Source organism: Myotis nattereri (genome assembly GCF_964212035.1).
Source record: "Myotis nattereri genome assembly, chromosome: 2".
Classification (NCBI taxonomy): domain Eukaryota; kingdom Metazoa; phylum Chordata; class Mammalia; order Chiroptera; family Vespertilionidae; genus Myotis; species Myotis nattereri.
This window is the reverse complement of record NC_138076.1, coordinates 201338552-201352452: the sequence shown is the minus strand read 5'-3', so window position 1 is coordinate 201352452 and position 13901 is coordinate 201338552. Positions and strand designations below refer to the sequence as shown.

At 35.4% G+C, this 13901-nt stretch overlaps 1 protein-coding gene across 22 annotated transcripts in view; it reads right to left on the bottom strand.

The window, feature by feature from the left end:
• Positions 1 to 13901, bottom strand: part of PARPBP (PARP1 binding protein) — a gene marked incomplete at both ends in the record, with an annotated part of 43231 nt that overhangs the window by 15210 nt on the left and 14120 nt on the right. For 6 of the 22 annotated variants that reach the window (XM_081082407.1, XM_081082422.1, XM_081082424.1 and 3 more), the window contains 4 exons: positions 1891 to 2069; positions 4688 to 4871; positions 12193 to 12347; positions 13400 to 13570. In XM_081082407.1, the coding sequence (XP_080938533.1) occupies positions 1891 to 2069; positions 4688 to 4871; positions 12193 to 12347; positions 13400 to 13570 (689 nt within the window). The remainder of the gene's footprint in view (positions 1 to 1890; positions 2070 to 4687; positions 4872 to 12192; positions 12348 to 13399; positions 13571 to 13901) is intronic. The other 16 variants (XM_081082428.1, XM_081082414.1, XM_081082415.1 and 13 more) reach the window with 5 other exon arrangements.

Genomic DNA, 13901 nt, shown 5'->3' with positions numbered 1-13901 from the left:
ATACTATATAAAAATATCAGTATCCCTATTCTGACAGTTCTAAATATTAATAATTTGCTTAATTCAGTCACTAGATATTTGAGCTTCTACTATATGTAAGCCACTGTATAACATCCTGTGAATAGAAAGTTTATTCATTCATCGGCCCTGAATTCAGGACTCATGAAGTCTAAGTAAAAAAAAAAAGACACCCACTTAACTAAAATTCAAAATGAAAAAGGCTAAGTGTCATAGCAGAGGAATTCAAAAGAGAAAAGCATAGTTTATAAGAAGAAGGGTTAGAGAAGGCACAATGAAGAAATAGATACTGGAGCTTTGGAGCCAGAGAAACATGGATTCCCCAATAAGTTCCTGTTTGGCTCCACAGAGCCAGAGACATAACCCCTGTGACTCAAAAAACCATTATATGAGACTAAAAGATAGTTCATTCTAAGAAAGTCTAGTTTATAACCTTATATTGACTTTATATTTATACACATTGTTCTTAATTTTATCATTTCAATGGAGACCATTAAAAATTTACTTTACCATGGAGAGTACCTGTGCACACAAGGACAACGGCAGTGCCAAGGTAATTGCAAACAATTAAAATGTGTTTGGCCACATGACTGAATACAGAAAAATACCTCCCTAAAATGGATGTGGGATTAATATTGTTTTAAAATATTCTATTAACACAAAATAGTAAATGGTAGAATGAGAGAAAATTTAAATCATTTACATTTCTACCTAAAAAGTAAACCTTGTTAAACAGAAGGTAAAAGGAGAAAAAAACAAAGAGTCATTTTCTTTATACTCTTTTCTGGGATTCTGACACAGGGTGAAAGCAAATCACTGATAAAATAAATTTCCAGTTAGGAAAATATTTGGGCATTTCTAAGGTAGAATGTGAAAGAATTATATTATGCCCAACAGTAAAGAATAATCATGGGAAGCTGGTGAAGAAGACAACATTTAAAAGAATTATAGGACAAAACTGAATTATAGATCATTAACCTTTCTCTCCAAAGACAAAAGACAGTGAGGCACAGGAGAGAGATTGCATGAAACAATCACGCATGGATGTGTATGAACAATTTTAGACTAAAATTAGATTTCTAAAAAGTAGCTCAAGCAGAAAATAGAAAAGATCAAATAATAGGATGACGTTGTAAAAATTCTCCACAATGCACTAAATACAATTTAAAATGTTTGTTCTAAAATTTTTAATGTTTCTATAAATGAACACGCATTAATTGAAAATACTATCAACTTACTGGATTTTGATCTAACTGTTGTCAAAACTGGATAGTATCAATGTCTTGCATGAAATACCAACACTAGTTTAGTATTTTTCTTCACAATGTGAGGAAGAAACAGTAAATGTCAACTCCAATGGGAGTTTGGTGCAATGCTCTCTCTTTTTCTCAGGCAGAATAGCACAGTCCTTAGAGCAGAGACTCCAGACTTCAGAGAAAGACACCTTTGCTGCTTGCTAACTTAGCTCTCTTGGGCAAATTACTTAACATACCTCTCAAGCCTCTAATTCTTCACTTAAAAAGTGAGGCTATTATTAAAAGAGGTTGCTATGAGGGCTGATATAAATGAAAACAGTTATCAAAGTTCTTGACACACACAGCAAAGCAAATAAATATTTCCAAAGCAAAAACACAAAAAATAAATAAATAAAAGAACACCTGCCATACTCTTACAAAATACACCTTTTTATATATAACTCACATTCAAGTGTTCAATTTCCTTTTAACCTAACTTCAGTTTTCTCTAATCATACTTATCTATAATCTCCACGTTTCCTACCATAGCATACACTTGTTTTATAATCAATGAGGTGCTTTTTCAAAAACTCCTCAGAGTTAACATTCACATACATATAGCTTCCACATGACTTACCTGAAAAGTGTAAGAATAGAAGTTCCATTGTGATCAATGGTGTATTCATCGTCATATAAAAGCTCTGCTTTGTTTTTAGTAGGAAAACTGGCTGCTTCTTCATCCAAAAGAACTAGTAAAAGTTTCACGGTATCTCTGCCACAGTATGCAGTGCCATGGTTTATGGCATAAGATTTTGGCTTGAACAAAAAATAATTTTAAGTAAACATTATAATCATCCCGGCTGGGTCAATCAGTCACTTTTTCGTTTCATGCACCACGGTTCTCCTTCCTGCTCTGTTGTTTAATAGAAGATCATCCATAAGAAGTGGCTTTCAGGCATGAGAATATTTCTCCCTCAAGCCATACTAAAATCAATTTTATCAACTTCCAAAAGCACAAAAGAATACAAAAAAATAGTATCATCAAAAAGGATGACATTAGGTTCTGGTCAAAACAACGTTGGGCTTTTAAGTCAGAAAATTTAGCTACTGCCTTCCTATGCGATCTCCCTCAGGATTTAACTTCTCAGTATTTTTCTCTCTTACACCAAAGAGAGATGAGGTTCTGGTGATCTAAATACCAACCCCACAAATGGCTAGAAAGATCTACTCAAATGCAAAAATGAAAAACTATAGTTGATTCTCATTCATTCAGTAATCACTGATCAGTACATACTAAGACCCAAGCACTGTGTTTGAAGCTAAGACCACCAAGGTAAAAACCACTGCCACAAGGAACCCACATTCTCTTTAATAAAATAAGTAAGCAATAATTGCATTCACGGTGCTCAGTGCTATTTCTAACATAAGGTATACATGGTGCCTTGGGAGCACACAAAAAATAGTGATCAATTTACCCTGGAATCAAGAATGGCTTATAGAGAAGGAGACACAAAGGCATAGGAGAGAGCAAGGTATTTTCAGGGACCGGGGGGTATGATATGACTGAATAATAGGATAATAGAGAGGGAGTTACATGACATGAGCCTAGAAAAGCTTTGTGTATCAGGCAAAGAGGTTATAAGTCAGTCTGTTAAAAATCTCTTAGTTTATTAAGCAAGGAAGTAAAACAATACTATTTAGATTTTAGAAAAATGATGGCAATGTGTAAGACATATTCCAGGGTAAGAATGTTATTAAATCTGAAGACAGAACAAATTAAGAGACTGTAATAATCCAGTTTAAAAGTGAAGAAGATAGTAGCAGTGGAGATTAAGAAAAAGCAGATTAAAAGAGGAGAGCTGGAAAAACTCAGTGACGAGATAGAAGAATAAGCAAAAATGTATGATAAAATATAATACACAAATACATGTAAGCACAGACTCTGACTGAAGGCATTTCTGTCTGATTTTGATAACAACTTACTAGTTGTACGTGCTGTGTAAGTCTGGGAAAGTTGCTGAACCTTAATGTGCTTCAGTTAAATCAATGGTAAAACATGGGTATTTAGAGTGCCTAACCAATAGGGTTGCTGGACATTATACCTCGATATCAAAGCTGCCCTTTCTGGGACACTCCTCAGCTTTCACGAACATGATCTTGGCCTCCTTTATCTACTTGGCTGACTCAGGCTCAGGTTCGGTGAGCTATAATCCACACCCATACTGGAACTTTAACCAATTATCTATCACAACCTAGTGCTTAACATATATATTTTTCATTAGCACCAGATAAGTCCATATTGTTTAATATTAATCTCACGGAGGAATTATTGAATCGCATTTTTCAAAGATTTCTGACTGGGTGAAAAACATACAATTAAGAACCAGGCTGCTTGCATTTTTATTTCTTGTGACTGGAAATGGGAGAGATTGATGCTCTTAATTATCTGAGTTGTGACAATTCCTGATTTATACTGATAGTAATAACCTGGCTGTCATTTGAGCCAAGCCAGTCACAGGAACTGTTAATATACATGAGATATATGGAGAACAACTCAGAATCTCCCCCATCAAATTAATCTAAAAACATGCAGTTATTGAGAAATATCTAAAAATAGTCCCCAGGGGATGTGAATAAAATAAGTAATAAAAAATAAGCAAAAGTCCTTCTTCAAATACTAGCTGTCACAATCACAACTAATGAAAAGGGGCTTTTGTTACTTGAATAACTAAACTGTAACAAATGGATTTTACCACATACTCCAGAATTGTGTTTTAGAGCTAAAAGCAAGGTAGAAAATTTTTCCTATATTACCATAGTTATAATACTGCATAATGTTCAAAAATCTCCGTAAAAAAAAAAAAAAAAAGAGAGAGAGAGAGAGAGAGAGAGAGAGAGGTGAATGTTCTAGGAATATATAGTTAAGAGATTTCTAAGTATAGGAGAAATTCTGAATGTTCACAGTACGCTGCAATGGAAGTAGAAAATAAGACATCACAGAAATAGAAAAATTCTGTAAAAGAAAAATAAACTACTGAATAGAAACCATTTTGTTGCCTTTCTATTAAGTGCCTAGTACTGAGGTCAGAATCAGAGAAACCAAAGGGGAAATAATTGCTTTGAAGAATAATATTAAAAAATATGACAGAACACCTTAGTTCCCACAAGAATTATAAATTGCTAGTGCTCCAAGGGATACTGAAGATTATCCAATGCCCTACTTTAACAAATACAGTCAATTTGGCCCAAAGATGTTAAGATTTACCCAACTCCAACATAATCCTACATAATCTTATTGAGAACTTAAATTGTCAACAACATAACACAGGAAACACATTCTTCTGACTTAAGTAGCAATAGTAAACCATTTCTACAACAAATAGAAGAGGAGATGTTTTATATAGAAGGATAATAAAATATAAAAAGCTCATTACCCGTGCAGGACTGATGTCAGTGGTGCTAACAGCTAAGTCTCCTTGTTGAGAATTGAAAATATTTTTAATCCTCCAATCCAAATCCTGAGCAACCTCCTCTACTGCTTTACAAAAAGGATCCCTGTTGTTCTGGCCTTTAATCACCTGCATCTTTATCACAGAGAGTATCCGACTCCCTGCAATGCTGAAAATGGAAATAAGATTGCCTTTATAATAGTATTAAAAATGACAATGTGTGTATAAGCTTGACAATATAATTCTCAGAGTTAATCAACACTTTTCAAAGATTATGGATTTGTTCTTAAAAATCAAACAGTAACACATTTAAGAAAAGGATGAGAACCATTAGAAGCAAAATTACAAAGTAAGTCATTTCAACAAGGTAAGTTACTTCTTTCTTTATTTGAAAGCTAACGGGAAATAATTTAGTTATATATGATGACAGATTCAGATGCAGTTATACATACACAATATACTTAAAATATGTACCTTTCGACACAACTAAGGTAACAAAAGCTACCTTTCACTGAATACCTAGAATCCTACATCACTTTAATCTTAAAACCAATTCAGTAAGTATTATTACCCTTAAATCACAGATGAGAAAATGGTTAAAGAGCTTATTCAAGAATACGCACTGTTCTGGGCTAGGAAGGAGATGGTGGGGAAGGAGACTGACCTGGAACACGTAATATTGCACTATAGTATGAGAAGAGTGATTACATGAAAGAGGAAAGCAAGCTAGTTAATATGGATCTAAAGCAAACCAGAGACTCAACCAACTACGGCCCACAGGTAAGGTTTTATAAAACCTCCTGAATCCAGGTTTCTTTATACTAAGCCTGAACCTGAGTAAATTTGGGTTGCAGTTCCTGCTCTAGGTAACAGACCAAAAACCAATGTGGGAAATGTATAGAGGGAAGGATTTGGGTCCATTACAAGAAAGAAATTACCAGTGTCAACAACAGAAGGGGGCTTTTATTGAGGTCAGGAGATCTCTGTCCCGGGTGGAAAGGCTGCACTGTGCCAGTTGAGAAGGGGGTGTGGTCTGAGTGTGGAGTCAGACTACCTGAGCACAAATCGCAGCTCCCTCACTTTCTATCTTGAGTAAGCTGTTTAATCTCTCCGTGAAGTTTATAGTGCCAGAAAGGAAATTAGGAATTAAAGTTTTCATCCTCACTGCCTCATTGCCAGACTTTATGTTTTAGGAACAAGCCAGGTTCCCTAACGATCATTGGAAATATAATTGTTCACATTTAAATAGATGGTCCAAGTAGAAAAGGGAAGTTAGAAAAAAACTGCAGAGACTTAATATGCAATAGTACATTAGACCAGTGTTTCCCAAATTTGCCTGATCATCTAAAGCAGCGGTTCTCAACCTGTGGGTCGCGACCCCTTTGGGGGTGGAGCGACACTTTCACAGGGGTTGCCTAAATACATCCTGCATATCAGATATTTACATTACAATTCATAGCAGTAGCAAAATTACAGTTATGAAGTAGCAATGAAAATAATTTTATGGTTGGGGGTCACCACAACATGAGGAACTGTATTAAAGGGTCGCGGCATTAGGAAGGTTGAGAACACTGATCTAAAGCAAACCAGAGACTGGACCAACTATGGCCAAAAACCCGAACTCAATTGTTTCTTTATACTAAGCCTGAACCTGAATAAATTTGGGTTGCAGTTCCCCCAAACCTCCAAGTACCACCCACTCTCCCCCCACCCAAAAAAAGGAAAAATATTCAGCATTAGTTTAAAAGATTAATTCCAGATCCTGCCCTATTCAATCACACTCTCCAGAAAAGGACTTAAATAGTTGCATTATTGTAAAAGTACCACAGGTGATTCTTATGACTAGACAAGCTTGGGAAACATTTTATGAAAAAATTAGCTCCTTGAGAAAGGAACCGTATTATTTTTTATCCTCACCCAAAGATTTTTATTGATTTTACAGCGAGGTGGTGGGGCAGAGGAGAAATATCCATGTGAGAAGGAAACATTGATCCATGCCCTTGACCAGAATCGAACCTGGGACCCTTCAGTCTGCAGGCCGACGCTCTGTCCACTGAACCAAACTGGCTAGGGCTCTTTGATGCTACTTTTTAACATTTTCTATTTGGTGATGGTGTAAGAAATAAAATATGAAATATTGGTATTTGTTTAATAACCTTGTGCCCAGAAATACTGTGATAAACTCTACTATTAATTTTAATCATTTTTCTTCTGATTCTTGGAGTTTTCTACATACATAATCATATCATCAATTAGAGTTTTACTTGTTCCTTTTCAATTGTTTTATCTCCTTTTTCTTTTTCTTGCCTTACTATAGTGAAATAGGCACCTAATACTATGTTAAAAAAATTATGAGAGCAAGAACTCATTCTAAATCTTAAATATAATGCTAAAATATTTTACCATCAAGTAGGTTTTCACAGAAACCATTTATCAGGTTAAAACCCTTAGTCTTAATTCATTTTACACTGAAGGGGTAGCCGTGAAGGATGGGTATGTCCTAAGATACTCCTCACCTTGGGAAGTCCTTCGACTTTGTCATCTGTCCCACAGACATTGGTGGCTATAAGAACAGACTCCAAATCACCAAATTCAGCAAATAGTCTCAAAATAAAATCTGGCTTCCCTTTTTGACTTCCTTTCTGGCTTTCTTCCTTCCTCTAGTTTTTGTCTGCATTTTCATTGAAATTGCCTGCTCATCAATGTATTTGAGAAGCATTTAAAAAAATATGTTATAAAGCATTATTAATTACTGTGAAAGGAAGGGTCAATCAGCCGACCTAGTCTGCCATACAACCGTAATCAGTAGATTCTAGGAATTATTTTAAGCATGCAGGCACTTTCTTTTTCAGCTAATTTTTTCTTAATTTTCAATTAAAAGCACAGACATAACTGGATGAAATATAGCCAAAATGAATACACAATTAACATTATGTGCTTTTTCTGGGAATTAATCTCTAATGGAAACGTTTTGGAAAAGATTCAAAAGGGTAATAAAATATGATAGATTGTCTTAGTCAATTATAAGAACAACAACAAAAAAAACACCACACCAAAAAACAAAGCTTTAAATATTAGGTAAAATTCACCTTTGCCTCCCTTTTCTCATTCTTTTCACAAGAACAAATATGCAAAATTTTAAAAATAATATAATTCACTGATTGTATTTTATTTAGAAAATATATATATATATATTAGACCTGTACTTAAATACTTGTCAAAGTCAATATTTTGACCCCTGGCAAAATACACCAAGCACCAGTGTCATGCCTAGTATGTTGCTATGCATTCACTATGCACTAGCCAACCATTAACTCTTCAAATATCTGCTCAACAACACAGAGGCTTATTATTTCAAACACTTACTTCTAAAGCCTAGAAAATCCTGACGTTTTAACTCAAATGACATCAGGAAAATTGTGTTAGGCACTAGAAATACAAAATGAATAAAACCTTTCTCTTTAAAAGGTCAAAATTGATCATACGATAGGAGATACTAAAGGAATAGAGAAAGTTTGAGTGAGAAGGGCAGAGAACAAGGAAGTATTCAGGAAGGCTTCCCAGAAGACACATTATGACTATGCTGGATGAATATTAATAGAATTTAGGTGAGAAAGGTAAACTGTGGCTCCTGACTACTAAATGCATCACATCAAAGCCCTGGAGCAGAAAGAGAAAAAAAAAATGAAGCTAGTGAAGAAAAACACATTAAACCCCAAGCTTGTATCAAAACATAGTGACTGAAGGAGAACAATAAGCAATAATAAAGACAAATGATTGGTAGGCAATACTTTAATGTAATTGCCAACTCTCTACCATAAAGAGTGATTGATTGGCTTTTCCTCACCATCTTCATGAATTTGGTAACTATTTACTAAAATAAATTACATCTCCAGCCCTGGCCAGGTGGCTTGGTTGGTTGAAGAATCATCCCATACACCACAAGGCTGAGGGTTGGATTCCCAGTCAGGGCACATACGTAGGTTGGAGGGGTTTCATCCAATCAGTGTTTCTCTCACATAGATGTTTCTCTCTTTCTACCTTCCTCTCTCTCCAAAATCAATAAATACATATCCTCAGGTGAGATTTTTAAAAAATCTGTAGCAATCCTATATAATAAAAAGCTAATATGCAAATGGACCAAACGGCGGAATGCGCGGTCACTATGACACACACTGACCACCAGGGGGCAGATGCTCAACGCAGGAGCTGACCCCTGGTGGTCAGTGTGCTTCCATAGGGGGAGCGCCGCACTGCCAGAAGCCGGGATCATGGCTGGTGAGCACAGCAGCAGTGGTGGGAGCCTCTCTCCCCTCCATGACAGAGATAAGGGGAGCGGGCCGAAGCCATCAGTCAGACATCCCCCCCGAAGGCTCCCGGACTGCAAGAGGGTGCAGGCCGGGCTGAGGGGACTCCCCCCTCCCCTGCCCCAAGTGCACTAATTTCATGCACCAGGCCTCTAGTTAAATATAATTAAAGGTGCTACATAAAATGTATCAAAATGCTTCCAAAATATATTTAAATGAAATTCTGAACTGGAAAATTTAAACCAGATTTAATATTCTATAAATGCATAACATTTAGTCCAATATATACAACTCAGGTGTGCCATTGAAGATTTGTTGTGTAATAAACTTGAAATACAGAGTTTTAAACATTTGAACAACTATTTTAAACATTTTAACTATGAAACCTGAAACCTCTTTTTTTCAGGTGAAAGTACAGTATGCATTTTATGGTGGCACCTACTGGAAAAGGGCAGAAATGCAGCCAAACTATAGCCAAGATGGCCAAATGAAAATCTGGCAGTGGGGAGATAAGTGTGAGAATGGATTCTTGGATTTCTTCCCTGTCAGCCTATTTATTCCCCATCATGCTTTGGACTCAAAGATTATTGTGATACCCTATCACCACCACCCTATTATAAGACAAGTAGTACAAACTTATCCACAGTTACAAGAATTAAATACATTTTTATCTCTAAGTTTTAACATTGAGACACAGAGTGATATGCAGGCAGGAGTTAAAGTGCATAGAATTTATATACCATACTGAGGTTTCTAGAGTTTTATCCTCATTTGGAATCTTAAAGGGGTTTTAATCATGGAAGTAGCATTTGCTGTTTCAGAAAGATCACTGGCAGCAGTGAGGACACCAGGATAGGGCAACTCAAGATTGGAGGTAGAATGAACAAGTCAGAAATAAGGGTAAAAATCCAGGCAAGAAAGAATGAAAATCTGAAAACGGGCAGTAGTATAAACAATGTAATTAAGGTAGTAGCTACAGAAAGAACATTAAAAAAATGTTAATTAAGAAGCATTGATGGATCTTGGTGACTGAAGGGATAGAGAAAGGAGAAAAAGGAGTTTAAGACAAGTTTCAGGTTTCTGCTTGGGTGACGGGAGGGAGAGAGGCTTCATCAAGTCAGGAGGAGAAGCAGGTGTTCAAAGAAAGATGAAGATTTAATCTGGAACATGTTAAATTTGACTTGCCTTTGAGGTAACAAACCCATATATAAATAAAGATATATTTTTTAATTTCAGGAAAGAGGTTTGAATTTCACTGAAATATAGATTTAGAATGGGGAAAAGAGAGAAAATGATCCAATTTGAGGACTTAAAAGACCAAAGATTACAATAACTTAAGGGATGAAGGAAGAGGTGTGTGTGTGTGTGTTGTGTGTCTGTGTCTGGTGCGAAGGAGTGCTGGGAAGTTGGTGAGTGGGTGGCAAATTCTTATCTTCCAGGATAGGAAGTTAATATTCAACGTCTAAACTGAAAAATCAAAAATAGCTGCATTAAAATGTCATTTAAATTAGTAAATATAAAACAGACACACACACACACACACACAAATTGGATGTTTGCAAGTCTGTATTATCTGACTTTACCATAATATACATATATTGCTTTGCTTAAAATATTTTTTAAAATTATCTGCTAACTCAGAAGAAATGATCAGCCACACATTATCTGGGAGTTCAGATGATGTCACTGACATTGACTGCAAGTCATATCAAAAGCCTCTTCCAAATTTACTTCCTTGTAATGGATAGCCATATAAAAAGAGAAAAGGATGCAATTCAGAATAAAATCATAAAAATACAATTCTTCCCAGAATCTTGAATTGGAAAGAAGTTTCCTGGAATAAGATATAGTGTTAAGGGAATGGTTCCAGAGTCAGACCTGGCTAAGTTCAGATGCCAGTTCGGCTAATTGATAACCATGTAATTAGGGTAAATTACTTAATCCCAGTGTTTCAGTTTTTTCCTCTCTAAATTCGGTACCTATATGGTATCTACCATGGAAAGCTGTTGTAGTAATCAAATGATAATCCCCATAAAGAGCTCAGTACAATGTCTAACACATAATCAATATTCAATAAATACCAGCTATTTTTATTAGTACTATGCAATGGCATAACAACTAAATTGACAGTGAAGTACCACAACTGCTAGCATAAACAATTCACCTCTGCCTCACCCAAATTAATCTAAAAATTACACACCATCCAATACATCTATAAATGAATCTTAAAGATTATAAACATAATCTCTCATTTCCAATATCACAAAAACAGAAATTTCAGATGAATCAAAAACTTATGCAAAAAAAAACCTAACAGAAAATAGAATAGATAATTCATATCTCTTCATGAATTTTCTTATTCATTCTTGATATGGGATTCCTTTATTTCTAAATTAAAAGTTGAGCTTGGCTGGCGTGGCTCAGTGGTTGAGCATCAATCTAACATGGTTGAACATGGTTGGATTCCAAGTCAGGGCACATACCCAGGTTGTGAGCTCAATCCTCAGTGGGGGGCGTGCAGGAGGCAGCCAATCAATGATTCTCTCTCATCATTGATGTTTCTATCTCTCTCCCTCTCCCTTCCTTCTCTGAAATCAATAAAAAAAAATTTTTAAAAAAAGAAACTTTTTGCCCTAACTGGTTTGGCTCCGTGGATAGAGCGTCAGCCTGCAGACTGAAAGGTCCCAGGTTCGATTCCGGCCAAGGGCACGTACCCTGGTTGCGGGCACATCCCCAGTAGGAGGTGTGCAGGAGGCAGCTGATCAATGTTCCTTTCTCATCGATGTTTCTAACTCTCTCTCTCCCTTCCTCTCTGTGAAAAATCAATAAAATATATTTTTTTTAAAAAAAGAAATTTTTAAAAGAATTATCTATTAGGTTTTTTTCCTGGCCTCAAAAATCTGTTTCTTTCAGATAAAGACAAATGGTAAACACTCTTCTCTAAACAAATTTAATTTAAACATGTCTTTTGACTTTGGCAAAAATTTTGTAATCATAGAGAAGCAAATTTTAGCGAGAAAGGTCACGTGATTATATTTTATTCATCTAGATATTTATTCTTCTCCCTACTGTTTGGACTGATGATTGACCATTTCAATAGCTCTTATATTTCTACCTCTGATTCTATGAAGTTTTAAAGATAGAGTAATAACACAAATTATAATTTATAAAAAAAATCATTACCTTGGATTTGCTATTTCTCCAAGAATCTCATCTAATTTGTCAATGAAATTAATAAAACTGGACAATCCTTTCACATGTGTCCTTAAAGGATCAGAAGGTGATGGTGCATATCCTTTCCCTCCAAGCTCCATTGTTCTAATAAATGATGTGGCCACCTATGAAATAAAACAAGTGATTGTTATGTTTAATGATTAATAAGTTAAAACAGCAATTTACTTTATGAAGCTGGGTATATTTACATGATTCTGGCTATACAAGTGAAGCGCTTTTGTGACTCATATACCACACAGTGATTCAGAAGCAAGTAATCAAAGAAACGGGCGCCATGCAGAATTCATGCCAGCAAAGGTTAGGGGACAAATTAAGTATGTTCATAAGAGTATATCATTGATTATAAATAATTGGTTTATGAATATGTTGCTATATAGGCTGACTACTGGCTACTGGAATTGTTGCACAGGACAAAGGGGTTTTCAGTGTCCACTATGTTGATTGGGCAATTAATTCAACTCTTCCAAGCTATAACTTCTGGATATGCAAAATAAAGATGTAGACTAGATAATCACTAAGTCCCATCTAGTTTCATAGCCTAGGATTATTTGATCATGCGTAGTTCAAAAGGCCTTGCCTTTACAATGATAAATATACACATATGATGACTACACATAAACGCATCCCTGCCCAAACAATATTCTAAAGCAGTATTTTCCAGAGCGTTCCCTTAGAAAGACAAATTCTATGAAATTTCAATAATCTGAGTAAAAGTCCCACAGTAAAATAACTGAGAAAACAACAGATTAAATAACAAGGTTAACTGAAAATTTCTTTATGGCAGGACTTCCCAAAGGTTTTTAAATACAAACATGAATTTATGTATATCCAATAAAGACATATACTATTTCCAAACGGTTTGCTCTGGGAAACGTTAATTCAAAAAGCATGTAACAGGGGCATTCTGCCTTTGGCTAGCACTCTAAAGAATACATGTAGAAAAACACCGTCTAGAGAAAATCTCCTTGCCAAATTGGAAAGATATGACAAAAACATAAAAACACTATGGATTTTCAAAAACACCTCACGGTAGGACATAAAGTAACAATTTAAAAGTTATTTTATCACAGTTACAAGAATTCTACATCAAGGTACACGGACCCACTGTTCAAAGAGTCTTTATTTTAAAAATCCTGAAAATGGAACGTATCCATACCAGAAAGATAGACATCTGTTTCTCTCGAGCAGCATGTTTCAAATCAGTGAAGGCTTCTCTTCCAAGTCCTCTATCGGGAATATTGAGAATATGAGCCAGAGCCAGGTCATTCTTTGAATTCACTAGCAGATTCAAATACGAGTAGATAATTTTCTTTGCCAGTAACTTCGCCTACACAATAAAATAGTATTTTCTTTACTGAAGTTGTTCTACATCCATAAATTTTTTAAATGTAGTAAAAATACTTATGATCATTCAATGACAATATCTCACTCAGATCTTTGGGAAAAAGAATTGCCAAATAAACCAAAAGTTTGGGTTGGACAATTAATATATCTTTGCTCATAAAAACAACTTGCTGCAATGAAAAGCTGTGAGTAAATACCAACTATCATAATTATTGGAAAATGGGTGTTAGAAAATGGTTTATAAGATACAGCCCCAAAATCTGCATTTCTGATAAGACCTGATCTCATTCCCCCACATATATTTGCCACTATAC